This window comes from Falco punctatus, assembly GCF_963210335.1.
Source record: "Falco punctatus genome assembly, chromosome: 6".
Lineage (NCBI taxonomy): Eukaryota > Metazoa > Chordata > Aves > Falconiformes > Falconidae > Falco > Falco punctatus.
The window spans coordinates 87,071,722-87,093,559 of record NC_137585.1 but is presented as its reverse complement, the minus strand read 5'-3'; the positions used below and the strand labels follow the sequence as shown (position 1 = coordinate 87,093,559).

The window sequence follows — 21,838 nt, the reverse complement described above, 5'->3', positions numbered from 1 at the left end:
TCTAGTTTATATGATTTATGACATGTAAAACACACAGATGACTAAATTCCAATATTTAAGTGCCTGAATCACACATAGGTCAATGGTAATCATTCAAGATACAAGAAATATCATGGCTATAGAAAGTCAATAGTATTTAGGATCATTTACTTTAATTATCGTGACAAAGACTACTTATGAGGATCTGAGATCACAGTCTTTTTTCCAAGCATTTTTTCTGAATTATGCAGCAATGCAAACAGTAAAGATCTTCAGGAAAAAAAATATTTTGTTACACATTTTCCATTTGAAGATTTCTATTTTCTCACCTAACAAATCTTGATATAAATTAAAAGAAAGAAAAAAAATAAAGCAGTAGAAATTATTTTTCTTCTCAATTTATATTGAAAAAGCACGATAATTACCTATCAATATACTGCATCTAACACCTAGCAATCCTTCAGAGCAGTCCACCACAACTCACAAAGGCAACCTAATCCATTTCCGAAACGGAACTAACTTCTTTTTCTTAAATTACTATGTAAAAGATTTTATACAGAGCTTTTACCAACATTTTTTTTTTCTTTTTTGAAAGTAAATGTTTCCTTGTAATTGTGAGAACATAATTGCTTGGCATAGTATCCAAAGAAAAGGAAACAGACAGATGAACTTTAGAGCTCTCTACATATGCACATCCAGCAATCCTACTCTGTTAAAAAGGAAATAAATAATTTGCCAATCATTTGCATTCTACAGCTATTTAAAAAAATTGTTTATTAATTTGTGCCTCATTCTAGGACAGGGAACAGAAACTGAAGTTGCCATCTGAAAGAAAGATGAAGGCAGGAATGTTTACCAGAGATCTGCCGCTCCTGAGATGACATACAGGACAAGGCAGTAAACTGCAAGTTCTTGAATTAGCCTGTTGCTTCATTAAGTTACCAGCTGCATTTGTGGACCTAAGTTTCCAGGCCTTTTGTACCCTGAGAGGTATTTTGCACAAGGAGATGAAAACTTCAAGTGATTCAGTATAAAAGATCCAGTGTATGATCTGAATCATCTTACAGACTGTAACATCGCTTTAAAATTTATTCCAGCCTAGTAAAAAATTAATTGTGCTTGCAATCCTAAGACTGCCTTCCTGGCTTCAACAAAAGGAGCTGAAAAGACAAAATAACATGTTTCACTGCTCATGCAGTCAACCTGACACTGCTTGAAGCATTGTAAAGTGACGATAATCAAGGGATATTAAACACCAACCCAGCGTTGCTATTTTTAGGCAGCACTGAACACAGAGTTAAAATTAAGGCCACCTTGCATATTGACACCATTGTATCTAATCAGATGAATCTATAGGATGTTCCCTGCCCCCTCCTTCAGATCTAAAATACTTTTCAACAAAAAGATATTTTTATAGAACTCGGTATTACTTAATCATTCTTACCAGCTGATGATTAGTTCTTAACATCTGCTTTCATCTCCACTTTTTTCCAATTACATGTTGTTAGAAAGTAATTTCTGAGTGACAGCTGTATTATTACAGCTTTGGAGGGAGGAGAAAAGGAAAAATAAAGGAAGAAATGAAGGAAAAAAAGGAAAATTAAGTGGGCAGAGTTCCCATGTTAGGATAGCATGGTCTGACAGTCCAAGTGAGAGCACAACCAATGAACACTGTTTGGGCACCAACAAAAGCAACTTTGTTTCAAGTATTTTACCTATTCTTGAGTAATACCTGTTTCTTTGTATGGGATACCTTCTCAACCTGTACACTTCCTCTATGCACACCAAAAAACCTGTGTCTGGGTACTACAACGGGAAACACTGAAGAGCGCTATCAAGCAAAACCATCCCAAAATACTGGCCTGTGTGTATGATACAGTAAAAGAAAACATACTACCATAATTACTCTTTATGAAAGGAGGACCTCCCTCTATGCACGTAACTACATTACCTGTTCTCATCTAGGGGGAAAAAGTGGAAAATCAAAAAAAAAAAACCCAAACCAAATAATCTAACCCGTGCACAAACTTTCTGAGCAACATTCATCTTGCAGTCAATCATGTAGGAACTGGGTCTCCCTCTATCCACTCACAGTAGAATAAGCCCCAAGTCACTTCTATTTTTGAGTGTCAGGTTCAGTGCCTGAAGTTACTGTACCTTTAATGGTCCCCACCAACCCAAACTATTCTATGACGTTGCAGATAGGTCAAATATAATGGTGATCTGCTCAACTCTGGCACCTGATGTACCTGATACAAGGGACTTCATGATATCTAAGCCTGTGAACTGGAAGACAGAAGGTTATTCTATACTCAGCCCCAACACCATGGCAAGTGTGTTCTTAATTTATAAGCACAGTATGGATCTCCAAATTCGTTATTAGGTTGTGGTTTTTTTTTTAATATCTTCAATAAATCCCACACTTCTCTGTTTACCATCTGCACCACACAGAAAAATTAGTGTTAAATGCCACAGATGAAGCACATAAGGGACTATGACTTTATTTTTAGAAACCCAAACCTGGGACAAGAAATGAGCTAATATTTTTTTTTTTTTTTAAAAAAAGAAAATACCAGAATACAGTAAAAGGCTCCACAATTCCTACAGCATCAAGAAGAACAGAAGGGCACGTAGAAATATTTTTTTTTATTATTACAGAGATTAAGTTATACTGATCTCAGAGAACACAGCAATTTTAAGTCAGGTGCTAATAATTAACATCTTAAAAATAACCCAAAAAATAGTACTTTCAAAGAAATTAACATGTTTAAAACCCAAGAAAAACTTCTGAAATATCAATGCATACTATAACTTAACGGATGCATACACTTCACAAGCCTTAAAAAAGAACAAAACGCCCATATACACAGCTGTTCATTAAGTCCCACCGCTCTTGCCTATGTTGCTCAAAATTCCCTCCAATAATATAAATCAAGAAATAAGGAAAGGATTTTTAATGGTGAGGAAGTTAATACTATGGTTCTTTAGATGAAATAAAAGGAACATTTATTCTCTTACATGTCATTGCAATTGCTGACTGGTATATAATAGTTTCCTTCCCCCCTCTTTCTGTCTTACGCGGTTATTTTATTCCACATTTATTACAACAATCACCTCCTCTTTCTCAAAACTTTTCCAGAAATTAAATTGGCAAAAACTTCAGCAGGGCTGCCAGAATTCCTGTCTAAAGCTTGAGTGGGCCAAATACAAATAAAGAAATTAAGGATTCAGTTGTTTTCAAATGTGTCCCCTTAAATTGGCTTATTTTCTTAGCAAATGGTCAAAGTTCCTTAGTGGCCTACCATCCCATTAAAAAAAAAAAAAAATAAAAAAAAAAAACACCAAACACACAGAAAAAAGCCCCAACCAAACTTGTAGAAAACCAAGCAAAAATCCACTATCATCTCCCCCAATAATTTTCGTACTGTTCTAGTCAAGCTTCATTTTCTCAGCCTCTTTGGTACTTATGGGCTGCTGTGCAGCCTAATTTTATCCTGACAACTCAGCAGTGGATGGAGCTCCCTGTAGTCCCTGTGTCCATACACTGACAAATCTAACATGCCAGAGGGTAATTCCTTTTAGGCCTTCGCAATCTCCAATGCTTTGTTTGTTTGCATGCACACCATAAAAAGTTTTATGTTTTGAAACTTCCTGAAGGCAAACAGCTGAAGTTTTTGGATATCGCTAAGTACTTAGATAACTACACTTCACATCAGATTTTACAGGAAACAATCACTATGCATCTAAAGGAAAAAGAAAACAAAAAGAGTAGTTTTAATTCAAAGTACAATGACTCTAGATCTGTCAGTAGATATAGTCAAGTAACTGCATCTTACTCGTGAATATATGTATATATTATCATTCTTGTCAACGTTAATCAGACGAGTAATCATGACAATTTGTTTTTTCACTAAGCAATCTCTAGTTTAAGTTTTTTATTAACTTAGAGGATGTAAGTTATGTTCTTAGACATGCATGTTATACTTTCATTTCTTCCATTTAGAGAATGGTTCCTGAATGCTGCGTAAAGCTTGATTTTTAATCAAATTGGCTGGTGGTCCAGAGCGCCAAGGATTTATTAGAAATCAAGTACTGAAAGAATTCAAAAAAGAACCTGTGTTCTGTCTTACCCAGATATAATCTCTATACTTATCACACCAAATAAAATTTAAGTAAAAATGGTCCTTGCTACAATATTAAATTGTATCTGATGCAAGTGGAATTCACATAAAGGTAATTTGCAGACAGTTAAATGCTGTCAAACATTCTGTAGTGATTGGGCAGACACAAAGTCAGCCCAACATTTACTAATAGATAAGGTACGATTGTATGTTTGTTGTATAATGACAACTGCATGCAAAGTATATATTAAGAAATTATAAATTCCCTCATCTCCCCAAGAAATCCTGCGCTTTTTACTGTGTTAAAAACTAATTCAGTGATCCATGTTATAAATATTCGTTTATATCTGTTTCAGTGCCTTGAGAAAATCTGTGTAGCTAGAAGCAAGAATACCAAGTAAATTACATGTTTCACTTAATTTTTTTATTACTGCTATCTAGCCAAGAAATAATAAAAAGCCAACATACTGCACTATAATAATCACTATTTGCAATTTTAACTCTATAAATTAAAATTATTGTTTTAAGATATTATATTCTAAGTACTCACATAGTTTCTTACTAACTTAATATTTATGTAGTAGTTTCTAATTAAAATAGAGGGTGTAAACACAGTAACTGCAAATTACTATCCTAAATGTGTGAAACCAAGAACAACATGAAAATTTATTCTGAACCTAATCTAGCATTTTACAATGCTCAGAAGTTATCTTAAAACAATCATTTGTTCCAGGAGTTTATTCACACAACTGATAGAGGCAAAGTTTTAAATGGTCAGTAAAATCTACCTTCTATCCATTAATCAGTTTCATTTTTCTCAGATGTAATAACTGCACCAGCTAATTTCCTGACAAAAAAAAAAAAAAACAAAAAAAACCAAAAAAACACAAACCCAAAAACTACTCTTTGTAGCAAAAGAGGAAGGTAAGCATACAATGGATATTTTGAAAAGGCCATTGAACTGTTGCAGTTAAGATCTACCATGCCTAAACTTCAAGAATCATCAATCTCTGATGTGACCAAGATTTCCTAAATCAAAACAACCTATCTTCTTTTAGAAGTTGCTAGATACCATATGAAGTAAAACCAAGACACATCAAATATGTATAGGAAATTTTTACACATCTCTCCACTATGTACTTGTCAGTTTCCACACAGCAACTACGGAGAAAGATGTGCTGTATATCTAAGATGTGCTATATGTGATAATGCTCTAGTAGAAGGCTACAAAATTAAAATTTAAGGTTACATTATGCTATTGTTTCATATTTTTTTAACGAAGATTGACATATGAAGGGAGGTCTGAGTATTAAAGTGAACTGCTTTCAGTCCTCTTTGAAGGTAAGTCGCTGTGCAATAATTGCCTATTTCTGAAAAAAGCTAGTAGTTCAGTAATTATTTTGTATATGAAAACTAACAACATATAGGACCACCACACTTATAAAATAGTATGCCAATGGATCCTGTATGTGCCTTTCTTGAAACTAACTGGCAAGCACACCAACCTCAAATGTAATTCAAGAGAGCATAAAAGGCAGTCTATGAGTAACAAAACATCAGACAAAGTAGGTGTGGTTTTACTTAACTAGGTTAGCTTTAGCGTGTTCCTTTGAACTTCTTCATATAGGAATACATGTGAGTGACATGAAAGCAGGAAAAATTGAGGAGACCGAGTAAGGTGAAGCACAAAACAATAAAGCATCCTTAAGTAATGGCAAACCCCCCACAGTGGTTATAAAAAGATAAGGACAAAAAAAGATGTGACAGTGCAGCTCTTGATCACTTAAAAGTTTCAATGCTTTGTACATCAAGCAAAGTCCTTTTAAATGATTTTTTTTTTCCTATATCCACTAGAACTGAGAATATATACCATTCATACCAGTCAAAGAAAACTGTGCAACAGTAATGCATTTTCAACAACAGTGATTGCTCATTAAGTTGCTAACTCAAAAGAACACATGTAAAAAGCCTGAATCACATACCTTTTCTATCACGGTATCGCTTTGGAGGGAAAAGCTCATGTCTGCTGAATTCTTTTGAATCATAACGTTTCTTAGCAGCAGCATGAAATTAAAATATTGTGAAAAATAACCAGATAGAAAAAAAACCCAACATATTACTGTATAATCTAATTTATTTATATCAGAACAGAGACATCTGCATGAATCCACACTAGTTTGCATTATGCGAAAGTAAAACAATTCAACTCTGTTTAAATCCTGAAAAGCATCTGAGGTTTGTGCTGGTTTCCTGCTGAATCGTAGTTCAAAATAGCTGCCAACTGCAAATTGCTTAAATTAGTGTGGAGAGACAAGTCTGAGAATAACATGAGGAAAAAAATCTCCAACATGACAGCAAAGTATTTAGTTGTAAAGGGAAAAAGAATCACTGGAGTAACACTTGATAAGCTGACACATCGGTACGGACCATATAAATCATACTATTAAAGAGTAACTAGAACACCTTCAGGTGAATTTAATATGGCTAAAACATTTCAATTCACATACACAGTCTCTTCTTGAACAAAGAAATTAAAGGTTTATTTTTAAACACCCCCTAAGTATTAGTTCTATGTAAATTTAATTTTGCGCATATCTTCATTACCTTCAGGAAGAGGCTACAGAATATTTTTTTTTTTTTTAAAAAAAGGTAATCTTTTAACCTTTTGAATTTTATTCCTGTTACTAGCCTACATATTACATAAAAAAAAAAAAATAATCCACAAGCCTAGAAATTCTGAAATGGGAAGAGTACTAAAATAAGAAGAAAACATCCATAATTGTTTGGGTTGAGGTTTTTTTGTTTTGAAGATAATCAAAAGCATATATGCTCCACATACGCCTAACTCCACAGACAGAAAAGGAACAAAATGACAAGATTTTAAATGTATTCAGAAATCTGGTGGGATTGTCTTTGGTCAAGAATTAAGTCAGTTTTCATAAATAATAAAAACATTTTTTCCCCAAAAAGAAATAAATTACGAAGTTTAAAGATAAAGAACTCAAGGAATCAGTATTAATTCCTGGTGTGATCTAGGACAAAATTATTCAGTGTGCATGTGATAAAATGCAATCTATATAAGAAATTACCTAGATTAAAGACTGGTATATTGGAATATTTGGAAATGAAAGCTTTTTATGTCACTACTGAAGATTAACTCATTTGTATCATCATACTACCTTCACATGATTCCTACTTCAGAACTAAAGTACCACATCAAATCCATACCTCTTTCCAAGCTGTTAGAAAAAAGAATGGAAACTGGGCTTTCCAAAGAGGCAAAACAAAAAACCCAAACAAGAATCTAAATGAAAAGACACACACACACACATGCCCCCCCAATCTTATACAAACAGCTTTTGAATCACATGTTCATAATAAACGTTCAACTACATTACTGTATCTTTCACTCAAACCCACAAAAATACACATGCTGTTTTCATACCTGCATACGGGTTATCAACATGACAATGAAACAAAAATAATTATTTCAAAGGTGATATTGAAGTCATAGCAATGGCCATGGATTGTTGTTAAGGAAATATACTTAAGTAATTTCTTATGCTGCTGTTCTTCCTCAAAGAGGGTTTTATTCAAATGTCTCCAATAAATAGAACTACAGTTCACTAAGAAAAGGTGTAATTAACATCTTCAACTGTGCCGCACCGATGTTATCAAGATAACTTTTTTGTTTCTATAATGCTCTTTAGAGAAATCTCACTAAGACCATAATCTTACACTTAGATTCTTCAACTTTATTTAAAGTGCACCGACTAAAAAAAAGAAACACAGGAAATGTCATTATACTTTGGGACTTTAACACTTCCATAAAATACATGGGTACACAAAGCACCCCACACACAGTCATCAGTTTCATAATGTGAAAATATGCTTGGAGTAACACTATAGCAGAAAAGTCATACATGGAAGATGTATTTTCCATGCTCCTCCTCACAAGAGTTCTAGTTTTGGCACCATATATGAAGTTTCCATATAATTTCACGGGGAATTTAAAAAAAAAAGGTGCTGATTCACCTTTCCTATTGGTTGCAACAAATAAAATAGAACACTGCCTTAAAAAAAAAAAAAAAAAAAAAAAAAAAGGCACCTACCCACACATGTAAATTCAAAAGATTCCACTGCTAAGTGAAAAAAGTAAAACTTGGTTCAGGTCTAACTACATAGGGCCAACACAAATTAATTTTCCAAACTGTAACTACTCAAATGTAAGGAAAAACTGTTCCGAGTGCTAAAATGTGAAGATTACCAATTACATGTATGTCAAAAAATTATCAGGTATGTTAACTTTCGAGATGCATCCATTCAAATAAGTTTTGTAACATTTACCTGTATCCAAGCGCTTTACAGGGGACTCATCATCAACCTCAGAATCTCCACATGCACTCCTTGATCTTTTCCTTGGGTGCAGAAGTGTCTCCAACCTTGGAAGGACTACAGACAAAAAGGTTTTGGTCCCTAGCTGTGGAGAAGTTGGCTGGGTTTCAGTGTTCTTTGCAGACTTTTGGGGGCTTATACTTTTCGATTTGCAGAAGAGAATGGATGTACGTCTGTTTACATCAGTTGATGACTCAGCTACAGCAGAAACAGTCGACTCATTGAGATTACTGTCAAGTAAGTGTTCTGGAGTGTGTCCATTTATTTCTTTCTGAATGGAAGTGCTATATAATTCATTATCAAATTTTACTCTTTTGTAAAGCTTACTCTGCTCTGGATTGAGTTCTACTGGTTTGAGGGTTGGTGGTTCTGAATTAGTCTCCAAGTTTGAAGGAAGAGGTAATGCATCTGATGGTTCAAGTTTAGGGGGAGATTTATCTCCTGAAAAAATTATAAATAGAGTGTGATTTTTGAAAACCTGTAGTTATAAAGTCTATTATAAAACTCACTATAAATGTGCAGCCCACCAAATAAATTTCTGTTTGGAAACAAAGCATAACATTTTAAAAACAAACCTTGTCTAGCAACAATCTGTCCTAGTTAGTAGTTCCTACTTTTATACTGGGAATGTAACAGGGATAGAAAAGTAGGTGTTTACAACTGGTGTTAACAATTTACACCTAGAAAAATACTTTTTACTTCTCATGCAGTTATGTTAGTTTAATTAACTAAAAAAAAAAAAATCAATCCATTTTTTTAAATATAAAATTGGGGTGGTGGATGATTATCTGTTAAATGCAATTACACTGCCATTCAAGAAAAATTGTTGATAATATACATTTTTAACTATTTCACCTTATCAATAGTTACCTTACCTGCCTAAGACAAATTTTATCACAGAAGCATAAAAAGAAAAAAAAAGTATTTGTAACCTGATTTACTAGAGTTACCTAAAACGTGGTATAAAATTTACAGAAAGGCAAGATTTGCAAAGCTGTTTTACAGCTGTGGAACCTTTTATATTTCCTTAAGGGGAGGAAAAAGAGCCAACAACCATCTCTGAAGTCCTGCAGCTTGATTAGCCACTAGTTGGCAAATACACACTTGTCAATGTAGACTTGATAGGAAAAATCAGAAAAACCACCCTCTACCATTTTTTCTTCCTTCTTCTTTGTGGTTTGTTTTGGGTGGGTTTGTTTTTTTGCTTTTTTTTTTGTTTGGGGTTTTGGTTTTTCATTTGGTTGGGTTTTTAATTCTTCTCTCTCCCCCTAACACGATCATGTCCCAGTCAATTCCAGTAATTCCATGCTGGGAAGAGACAACGGAGATATAACTGTGACCATACAAAACTAGTTTCAGTTTTATATCCCATGTGACAGGGAAGAAAATAAACATTCTACTGTTGCAGCATTCCCAAATAGAAGGATTTCCTAACCCACAACTGTCCAACTCAAAAGATATTAAAACCTTCTTCCTAGCTTCCAAAATAAACTTTTAAATTAAGAAGAAAGAAGATGCTTACTCTAGAGTAACTGTATGAGACCAGTGTAATATTTATGCTATCTCATGAAGTTTTAAAATTTAGTTAATTTTTCTATGTCACCTGGAAAAAAGGTGTTAACAACTCAAGGGTTCAAGCCCTTTATCTGTAGTGATTAAATATTAACCCTATGTTGTTTTGGTTTTGGCTCAGCAATGCTTACTTGGAAATCAATGACTTCTAAGTGCAGAAAAATCTCTGCCCCATTGTTTTAATCAAACAACAGCAGAGTTCACATTAAAAATATATTTTTAAAATAAAGTGTCATTATGCTCACATCCTTTGAAGGCACACAAGCACTAGAATTAGTATTTCAGTATTTCAGGAAGACATTTAGAATGAAAATTACGATCAGATAAGCACATTTAAAGTACTACCAATTTAAAAAGCCTATAGTTTAGAACGTCCAAGGTGACTGTTCTTTGTGAACAAATTCTGATTTCCTTACAATTAATTACAAAATAGTCACAAAAAGATTTAAGCACAGAAGAACACTTGAGAACTATTTAGAGACTAAAACCTAAATGTCATGGGGTTATTCTGGCACTATATTCTTCACATGATCAGAAAGTGAAAACAGAATTACAAGGGAGTAATCTACAGCTCTTCTAAAATCAGCTCCTATAGAGATCCTGGGCACGGATTCTGCTACTTCCCTCATCTTTCTTTTTGGCAATTTGTTTTCTTCACTCCGCTAAGTACCTTCCATTTCAGAATTGAAATTTGAACTAATGACTATTAGTCTTCACTAAATCAGAACTGTAACAACAAAGCCAATCAACTCCGGATCATGCTCTTCATTATGCTTTTTTTAAAAAAGCACACTGTAAATACAACAAACCAGCTACTACTCATTTTTGGACTGTTTTGGACAGCAGCTGCAGTGAAAGACTGTGTCATAAAAATGTTAAGCTACAAGTTAAATGTATTCATTATCTGCCAGAAACTACATTCCTGAAGAACTATATTCAGTAGCATCAACATTTGAAGATTAAATAAAATTTAAAAAAAAAATCATTAAATGTTTTAAGAATACTTAACAGCCTCAGAGCAAGATAAGCATGCTGATTCATGTACACTGTTTCTACTGTTGTTCAAATTTCAAACATATAACTTGTTTGAATGAATAAGAATTAAAACACCAAGCTGCTGTTTGAATGGCTGTTAAAGACAGTCATTTTAGTAACTTTACCTTTCAAAAACTCTGATAGCAACAAGCTGCACCAGACACAAACTGCTTTGTTTATTACCATGCTTCCACTTTCCCTTAAGCTTTTTCCTCCTCCCATTTAATGCATTTACTCAAAATGAAACATCTCTTTAACTCTCCTAAAGCACAAGTTAGCTTTTTAGAGAAGAGCTGACGGCGAAAGAAAGTCAAGATAGCTTTTTTTTTTTTTTTTTAAAGAGAGACTAGGTTTTCTTTGCATAATTTAAAAATGAGCAATACGGACCTCAGTAACTGATTTAAAAGCTAAAAATGCAAATATGATATTCAACTAAAATATAAAGTTAGTGCTCTCACTGAAATCAATGGGAATTTGCCAAAAGCACATGCAGTCCCAAGACCAATGTTTTGAGGAGTAAGAGAAGCTCAAGGGGAAAGGCTGGTTAGATATAGATGACTTGATTCTACAATGTGAAGTTTGTTAAATCCTATCAATAGTTAGGTTTATTTTAAAATAAATAAAACCCCAACCAAAACCTACCCTCCCCCCTCCCCAGAGTCTGGAGTAGAGAATAAAAACCCAAAAAGCTATAAAAGATAGTAAAAAAGCCAGAGTCTTCAGCACCACTGAGCTAGGCTCACATGATCCCTAATACATATTTTAGGCATTTAAATGTATTTCCAAAAGCGTGTTTTCCACTCAGGCATTTGATTCCTTTTTGTACAATTGTCTGTATTTTCAATTCTTAACACCTCAATTATTAAAAAACCTTGCTATAACTGTGAAAAATAATGGAGGGCGGTTTTGTTTAAATCATTCTCATATTCTGAAAACATTTGTTGTGATTAAGTGGCTATTTTATCCATTTAAAAATTAAATAATACTCATAGTAATAATAGTAAAACAATTCTTTAATTCACATGACTAAAGCACCTGACTGAAGACATTTGGAACAGTACTGATTTAAACATGGTTTAAAATCTTACCTTCTTCTTCTCCATCTTGTTCTAATGCTGCACTTTCTTCTTCGAAACTTCCAATACCTGATTCTATTTGAGGAGCTTGGTTGTGTTGCTGACTTAGTTTGTTGCGAATAATGCTGATTTCTTTCTTTAACAGCTTTGCTCTTTTGCTCCTTGACCCACTGGATTTCATTGCACAGGTGAGATCCAGTTTTTCTAGCAACTCTCTCAGCTGTTCTTCCAAGGACATATGCGCCCTGTTTGCAGGATTCAGTAACCTATCCACTGAAGTCAAAACATGTATAATTGAAAACGTGTTAGTGTTTCCCAGAATACCACCACCAACAGGAGGAAAAAAAGAATAAAATTCACTTGCCAGAATTAAAAAATATCATCAAATAGCTACTTAAAGTCTTAGTAGCTTCACCGTTACCAGTGAATAAATGTTTAAATGAATTCCTACTATATAATTATTATTATTATTGATCAGCATTTTGAACAAGAAAACTAAGTAGCAGAGCAAAGAATTAAAAGGTCAGAAGGAAGACTAATTCTTCTCCCCCTAATAGATGATTTCCTTCTTGTCAAAGAGAAGGGCAAAATTACAGTTATAAAAGAAACATGTTAATTACTGTCCCTCACTGCCAAAACCTCATAAAACTGATGTCTGTGTCAGAAGTAATTTTAATTCCTAGTATTACAAGTGTACTTGATTTTTTAATTCAGTACGTTATTTAAGAATGTGCTTAAGTTTACATGCACTGGTAGCCATTTTCCATGACTTTAAAGCACATACAATCATGTGAAAAAGCAACCTATTTAAAAACCTTTTTCATGTATCTTGTTAAATTAGGTTCTGGCATTGTCAACATCTGGATAACACTGTTTTCTAGCGACAGATGTAGTAGAATAGAAACACTTGAACCTTTCAAGCAATGTTTTTAAGCAGAGGGGTGTGAACACTTAGCAAACTGAACAGCAACAATCTTACAACATTTGTATGGAATGTACACCCTGTATGTAACGAAAAAAAAGCAACTTTTAAAAGTAATTGAAAAACATCTTACCATCTTCCCAAGAGAAAGGCTGGGGTGACTCAAGTTTAGGCCGTTCAGGTAAGTGCATTCCAGTTTCATTATTATAACCGATTCCTTCAGCATCTCGCCTAGCTTGCCTGAGAACTACACCTCCTTGATCTCTTAACCGCACTGCAGCTCTATAGAATATTGTATCTTTTGCATTGTATTTCATACAGTTATCTATGATAAGATTGAAGTCTTCTTCAAACTCACTGAGGTTTTTATAGCCTTGAGCATCTAACCGTTTTCGCATGGTAGAGAAATCCATAGGATGTTTAATATGATCCAAATAGTCTGGAACCTTTGAATAAATATTTAAAACAAATATGGGTAAAATTATCTTATTACAGACAAAATAACAGTAGCTATTAACTGATCCACATTTTTAAACATCTTTTGTAACACCTCAAATCAAGAACTTTAAGATGTAGCTTAGAATTGCACATCTTGATATTGCAAATGTTTGCATGCCAACAGAACTTCACGTATTACAAGACCCTGCATCTTGGGCAACAAGCTGGAGCTCTGCTAATAGATGCTGAAACTACATGATTTTAGAATTCTGTGGTTTTATATACATGTTATACATGTATTTATGCATATGCTTACTTAGAAATATGTTTATACATATGTGTACGTATGTATAATATAGACATGTGTTTGTAGCAAATGTACACATATATACAATGTATATAGGCATGCATGTTTACATATTATTTATACACGTGTGTTGTATATGGGCATATGCACATATGCACAGACACTCTGTATCTAGTTTCCCGGTGAATGAAAACAAGTATCACCTGCAAGTAAGAACACAGTATCTACATTCAATTTTTCAGGCACCCTTTGAGTTTGCTATATCAAATAATCTTATTGCAAAAGATCAATATGTACCCATGTCATTCTGTACAAGTATTTCCCAGAAATTCTTTTGGTGTATAAGCATAGACTTTCGTAGCAGCAAGTCATAACTCATAATGTAAATTATCAGAATAGAGATTAGAAGTTAACATTGCTCCCAACTCTGCATGCAATGATTTCTTTCTTGTAGTCAAGGGCCACCAAGTCATATCTAAACATAAGGAAACAAAACATACCTCTTTAAGGTTCACTGGCTGAGCAAATATACGAGCAGAATCCTTTTCCTGCAGCTGGTCCAGAACTGATCGCAGAAGTACAGTGAATGGAGTAAGCTGCAGTTCCATAGCAACCTGCTCAATCTTGACCTAAAGTAGTAATAATTTTCCAACAGAGCATTTTTCATTAAGATACCCTTTTAAAGTTGTTTTGCAGCAATAGCGAAGTACTTTAGACATGGAACACAATATAAATGTATTTAAGTTTAATGCTACTTTCAATATCATCAGTTGGCATTTGTCTGACAAACATTTTCAGCTGATGACTATAAGAAAAGTCATTCTCATCCCCTCATTGTAGACTCGACTTCAACTCCAGCTTCTCAGAACTCAAATTTGTATTTTATCTATGAATTATTTTCCATTTTTTTAAACTGTATTTTTCTTTGAAAAGATGTTACATAACAGCTTCACACTTTGCCAACAATTTGAAAACATGACCAACAATTTGAAGTTAACATGTTTAAAATTAAATTTCCGTTGTATTGCCATGTTCAAAGTGTAAAAAGAGAAACCGATGAACATTTACAGGCTACCTAAGGCCAAAACAAAAAGTAATTTTAAAAACAATGTTTACTGTAAATTCCAAGACAATAATTTAAAAAAACCAGAATCAACAACGTATTCAAGTACTTGATCATCCTTCAGAATTTTCATTATTTTTAGCAATATTACAAGTCCTCTATAGTTTTATTTTCAGGCCATTTAAAAGGATTTATCAACATTTGAACAGTGTCATTATGGCAAAAATAAATTCTTAATGACACATTAATGGGGTGTGTGTATACATATAATAAAAAAAGTACAGATGCACGTACACACATAAAATACATATGTATTGGAAGTGATATGTAAATGTACAGGAATGATGCATGAAAATTCCAGAAAGCGCTCAAGAATTACAAACTATGTAAGCTTGCAATCAACCTTCACAGCTTGCAAAAAGTAAAAATGGAATAGTGCTTTTATAGATAAGGACAAAGACTCTTAAGTGCAAACATTTTGCTTTCGAGGTTTTCATATCAAATGCTATCTTTCGGCATTACCACTTCATCAAATCTCTTCTCCCAGCAATGTTAACTCTTAGTCTTGTAGGACTCAGATGCAGCTTTATTTTTTGGTGACAGAAGAATAAAAGTGCTACTCAGTATAGGCACATGTATTGGGAAAGCTTGTAGAGATCAAAATTTCTACAGTTCTACAGAAACCAATTGTCTCTACTAGTCTAACAAAATGGATTGTTAAATAATTTCTCTACACCAATGCACGCAGCATGGGCAACAAACAAGAAGAGCTGGAGTCCACTGTGCTGCTAGAAAGCTATGACCCAGTTGCCATCAGTGAAACCTGGTGGGACAAATCCCATGACTGCAGAGTGGTTATCAACGGCTGAAGGCTGTTCAGAAGGGACAGCCAAGGAAGGAGGGACAGAAGGGTCACCCTCTACATCAAGAGCTAGACAGACTGTGAAAAAGCTGTCTCTGAAGAATAGCCATGAGCAGGTTGAAAGCTTATGGGTAAGAATTAAGAGTTCAAGGCAAAGGGAACCTTGTGGCTGGTGCTCACTACAGGCTGCCTGGTCACAGGGAGCCTATCAACAAAGCCTTCTTATCCCAGCTACAGGAGGCATCAGGCTCACAGGCTCTCATCACTCTGGGGGACTTCAACCATCCCAACATCTGCTGGAAAAGTAGTACAGTGAGCTGTAGCCAATCCAGGAGACTCCTGGCATCCATTAAGGATAACTTCTTAGGCCAGGTAATACACAGCCTGGCCAGAGGGGATGAACTACTGGATCTGTTAAGTCACCACCACAAGTGAGCCAACTGGAGACATCGGGATTGGAGGCAGCCTGGGCTGCAGTGATCAGGCACTGGTGGAGTTCACAGCCCTGACAGATATGGGTCAGGTGAAGAGTAAAGTCAGGACCCTGAATTTTAGGAAAGCAAACCTCCAGCTGTTCAAGAAGTTAGTCAATAGAAACCCCTGGGAAACTGTCCTCAAGGACAAGGAACAGAACAGAGCTGACAGATCTTTAAGGACATTTTCCATAAAGTGCAAGAGCTCTTGATCCCTAGGTGTAAGAAATCAGGAAAGGAAGTTAAGAGACCAGAACAAGCAAGTCAAGACCTGCTGGTCCCACTAAAGGGCAAGAAGGAAATGCACAGGCACTGCAAGCAGGAACAGGTATCCTGAGAAGAGTATAAGGACACTGCCCAGTTATGTACAGATGGGATCAGGAAGGCCAAAGCATGGGTGGAGCTGAACTTGGCAAGGGACAAAAAGAGTGGTAAGAAGGACTTCTAAAGATAAGTCAGCCAGAAAAGGAAGGTCAAAGAAAGCATACCCCCTGCAATGAACATGACTGGCGAACGTGACAATGGATGAAGAGGAGGCTGAGGTACTCAACAACTTTTTTGCCTCAGTCTTCACTGGCAACCTCTGCCCACACCTCGTGAGTAGATGGACCACAAGATGTGGACTGGGGGAGCAAAGTCCCTCCCACTAAAGACCAGGTTCATGACCACCTGAGGAACCTGAACGTATATAAACCTATGGGACCCAACAAGATGAATCCCAGAGTCCGGAAGGAACTGGCTGATGCAAGTTGCCAAGCCACTCTCCATGATATTTGAAAAGTCCTGGCAGTCAGGTGAAGTCCCTGATGACTGGAAAAAGGGAAACACTGCACCCATTTTAAAAAAGCATAGAAAGAAGGACCGTGGGAACTACCAACCTGTCAGCCTCACCTCTGTGCCTGGGAAGATCGTGGAACAGATCCTTCTAGAAGCTATGCTAAGGCACATGGAGGACAGGGAGGTTATTTGGGACAGACAGCATGGCTTCAAGGGCAGATCTTGCCTGAACAAACTAGCAGCCTTCTATGGTGGAGTGACCACATCTGTGGACAAGGGAAGAGCTACAGATGGCATCTATCTGGACTTCTGCAAGGCCTTTGACACGGTCACCCACAACATCCTTCTCCCTAAATTGGAGAGATATGGATTTGATGGACTGACAATTTGGTGGATAAGGAACATCCAGAGAGCAGTAATCAATGGCTCAATGTCCAAAGGAAGATCAGTGCAAGTGGTGTCCTTTAGTGGTCTGTACTGGGACCAGTACAGTTTAATATCTTCATCAATGACATGGGCAGTGGGATCAAGTGCACTCCCAGCAAATCTGCAGACAACACCAAGCAGACTTGTACAGTTGACACGCCTGAGTGATAGGATGCCATCCAGAGGGACCTGGACAAACCAAAGAAGTGGACCCATGTGAACCTCATAAGGTTCAAGAAGGCCAAATGCAAGGTCCTGCACCTAAATTAGGGCAACGCCCAGTACCAATACAGCTTAAGGGATGCAGGGATTGAGAACAGCCCTGAGGAGACTTGGGGGTACTGATGGATGAAAAGTTGAACATGGGCCAGCAATGTGCACTTGCAGCCCAGAAGGCCAACCGTATGCTCAGCTGCATCAAAACAAGCATGGCCAGCAGGTTGAGAGAGGTGATTCTCCCCCTCTACTCAGCTCTCCTGAGACCCCACTTGGAGTACTGCCTTCAGCTCTGGGGTCCGCAGCACAGGAAAGACATGGACAGGTTCAACTGGGTCCAGAGGAGGGTCACAACAATGATCAGAGGGATGGAACACCTCTCCTATGAAGACTGGCTGAGAGAGTTGGACTTGTTCAGCCTGGAGAAGAGAAGGCTCCGGGGAAACCTTACTGTGGTTTTTAAATACTTAAAGAGGGCTTACAAGAAAGATGGGGACAGACTTTTTAGTCAGGTCTGTTGCAACACCACAAGCAGTAATAGTTTTAAACTAGAAGAGAGTAGATATTCAGACTAGATTTAAGGATGACATTTTTTACAGTGAGGGTGGTGAATTACTGGGACAGGTTGCCCAGAGAAGTGGTAGATGCCCCATCCCTGAAAACATTCAGGCTGGACGGGACTCTGAGCAACCTGATCTACTTGGTCCCTGCTCATTGCAGGGGGTTGGATTAGATGACCTGTAATGGTCCCTTCAAACTCAAAGCATTCTACGATTACACATTAACTTTATATATGAGGCACGCATGCACATATATTTTTTGATCCTACATGAGGGTTAAAAGACTCTGCAGTCTTCCTATTGCAAAAACTCTGTGTGAAAATACTTAAACTATCTTTCCTTCAGAGAAGTTTCACCAAATTAAAAGGTGGTCCATTTACCTGTTCTCTTTTTAACTTTTCACGCTTACGTATAAGTTCGATCAACAAACGTGCTCTTTCAAGATCATGGCGCAGCCTTTGCCAGTACTTCAATTTCTCTTTTAAGGCTTGCATTTCTTCATCATCTTCTCTCTAAAAAAACAAAAGGTTTTTATGAAATTAAAGCCACTAACCTCTTTTTATAAGCTAGTTTTATGCAACTACAGAATGTACTCACAGGAAAGGACAAACTACTGGTCAGAGTACTTCTAGAGTTTCTCGACCTTCTAGCTGAAAACAAAAAAACTATAAACTGGAAAGCAATCCTATGGTGAAGGCTATTTACATCAGAAAAAGTAATATAGCAAACAGCAACCTAGCGGTATAACAAGTCACAAAATAAGGTTTGGTATTTTCACATCAAAATCCAAAACAGGTGAACATCATCAGCTTCTTCAGAGACTGAAGCCTGGTAGAAAAAAAATTTTGTTATGCTCAACACAGCACACCTCCCCCCGCACCCAGCACAATTAGGACACATGTTTTAACAGAACAAAATCATTAGGACTTCTGAGGACAGGAAATGAAAAGCAATTGCTTAAATAATATAGTAACTTCAAATGGCACTGCAAATGGGTAATGCAGTAATACAATCTTGCGGTGAATGGAGGAATTTAATTCACACATTTTTAGGAAGAAGTAGTGTTTAAATACTGCAAGTACTTAGTTTGATATGTACGTACAGAAAACAGCCTTTCTTGTTTGTTTTTGTTTTTTTTCCATAAAAAAGGATATTGTAATACTACCTATAGTATTCAAATGGTATTGGTAATTCACCAGAAACAAGGCCATAAGAAAGCAGAAGTCCTAATATTAGTACCAAATACACAAAAGAAACATTTGCTTTGGAAAATTATTGCATTTAAAATGAGTATTTTTTGAAAGAATCTCAGAAACAGATCCAAAACTTTGTACGCTTCCCTGTAACTATCATAATCCAATAAACACTTTATAAGTAATCATGGGTGGGTTTTTTTAAACTAAAACAAACAATACATTCAGTAAGTTATTAAAAAATAGAAGACAAAGGAATAAAGAAAACTGGCCAGGCAAATGAACAATAACCAACACTGCAAACTGTTACATTCAAAGCAAAAACCTTCCAAACAGAAGGATAATTTTAAAAGTATCATATGTCCTCTAAAGGAAGCTTGTGCAATTTTTCAGACAGAAGGTTCTGAACACAGAACTGTAAAACCTGGCAATTCAAAAAAATATCTAACAGATTTGCAAGTGCTATGATTCTATGATCTGCATCACATTCTACTGCTTTATACATTTTGTGAAAGCAAAGGCAAGTATTTGTGGAAGTTAGTTTAATTCAGATCTGACTTCACTGAAGTTGAAAATCGTTAACTATCAACTATCTCTGTATTACAATACAAGAATCTGGAATCAACTGTTTGTTCCTCTTTTTTTTTTTTTTTTGTGGGGGGGGGGAACACAGGAAAAAAAAAAAAGACAAAAAAATTGTAGCTAGAAACTTCTAGTTCCCTTTCCTAATGACTATTACTACTGACAGTTACAGTTTCTTTTAACGAGTTAAGTTTTAAGACACAACCATTTAACTGTTGAGGGTCAGAATAGTTCAAAGTAGATTCTGAAATAAATAAAAAAAATTAATAAGCACATTTTCAACTCCTTAAAATTCTCAGACTCAGTGAATTACAAAGTCTACACAGCCACTAACTGCTGCTCTCTTACACCCCTTCATCTTTGAGTACAGATCCCATGTGTGGAAAAACAACCTAACTGTTCACTGACATAGCTACAAAATTTTTCCATAGTTTTACTGTTTTTTCAGATCTAAAATGAAGTTATGGCTATTGCTAAAAGTGGAAGGCTTGTCCTCCCTTTGCTTGCAGCCATTCTGTCCTATGTAATTGCATAGTTCAAGAAACTGGGGAAGCAATCCTGTCTGAAAGCCAAGTCAACAAAACCACACTAGTTTTAGGGTGGGTCAGGAAAGTTAAATACAGCAAGAAAAGAAAAAAAAAAAGTTACTTTGTTACAGCAGATTTTGCAGTAGTTCATTAGAAACTTAAGTATTTGGCTAAATCTGAAGGTATAGTTGGCTTTTTCTTAAAAACAAAAAAAAATAAAGCTTATCTTTTTAGTTGAATCATTTGTTTGACCAATTTTATTCCATAAAATAAGCAGGTAGGTGTAAATCTGCACATGTGGCCCTAAGTATCAAGAGGGCCTTGCTTGCCCCCTTTTTTTTGTGTGTGCACACATACACTCCCTTCTTTAATGCCACTCACGCTTGGGGATTAATAGCTCCAAGACTCCAATTTTTTGACACTTCTATGCAAACTAATGTTGGCAGACATGGTTGTAGTAGCTAATACAAACCTCCTTTACCCTAACATATTTATTACCTGACATACAACATATACCTTAATTGCATTAAAAGATCCAGGCAAGCTCAAAAGAGCACAATGCACTGGTTTCCAATACCTAACTAGTAATAAACTTGGATAAAAAGAGTTCTTTTCAATTTTTTAATTTTTTTTTTCCAAAAGCTTTCTCACAAGGAAATTTCTATTAACTTCCTTGTAAAAGAGTTCTTCCAAATCTTCCTTTCTATAACAAAGCCAGGAAGTTTCTTCTGGCTGATGACAGAAAGAAACTCTCTGGTATTTTCTGATTGACTTAGTTCCTGCTGACCACTAAATATTACCTAGAAAAGCTAAAACTGACACAATTTATTAAAGTTGAGGAAAGAGGGAAACACTGCTAAGTCTACACAGAGAACATGTATCAATTGAACTGGTCTTCAGCTCCAGCTCCCACCGTGAGTACGTTACCAGTCTCTGCATACTAGCAGGAAGATTGGACCAACAGATCACTCCTTATGCTGGATGTGAATACATGGGCACAGCCTCATTCCCTACAGGGACTGTAATTTAATATGAGCCAAACAAAAATAGAATTATAGTGATGAAACTGGACCTTGACCAATACAATTATTTTTATTAAAACTCTCTGCCGGCACTTGTATGCCAATCAGGCAAAAACATTCAATAGTTGCAACTTGTGTTCTTAGTGAAATCCTCAGTGCAGATGACCTTAGCCACCTGCACCTTCCACTTTATTTCTCTGAACAGCTGTTTTAAACCAACTGCATTACAGCTGCAACAAGTTACTGCACTTAAATTCACATCTTATTCAAGCATTCTTTAAGTACAGGAAAA

The 21,838-nt window shown here is 35.8% G+C and overlaps 1 protein-coding gene across 8 annotated transcripts in view; it reads right to left on the bottom strand.

The window, feature by feature from the left end:
* BRD1 (bromodomain containing 1) overlaps positions 1–21,838 on the bottom strand; it is a 70,807-nt gene that overhangs the window by 20,409 nt on the left and 28,560 nt on the right. For 6 of the 8 annotated variants that reach the window (XM_080391445.1, XM_080391451.1, XM_080391444.1 and 3 more), the window contains 5 exons: positions 18,603–18,734; positions 14,346–14,474; positions 13,234–13,546; positions 12,191–12,451; positions 8,448–8,936 (listed from right to left, as the gene is read on the bottom strand). In XM_080391445.1, coding sequence (XP_080247571.1) covers positions 8,448–8,936; positions 12,191–12,451; positions 13,234–13,546; positions 14,346–14,474; positions 18,603–18,734 — 1,324 coding nt within the window. The remainder of the gene's footprint in view (positions 1–8,447; positions 8,937–12,190; positions 12,452–13,233; positions 13,547–14,345; positions 14,475–18,602; positions 18,735–21,838) is intronic. The other 2 variants (XM_080391449.1, XM_080391450.1) reach the window with 2 other exon arrangements.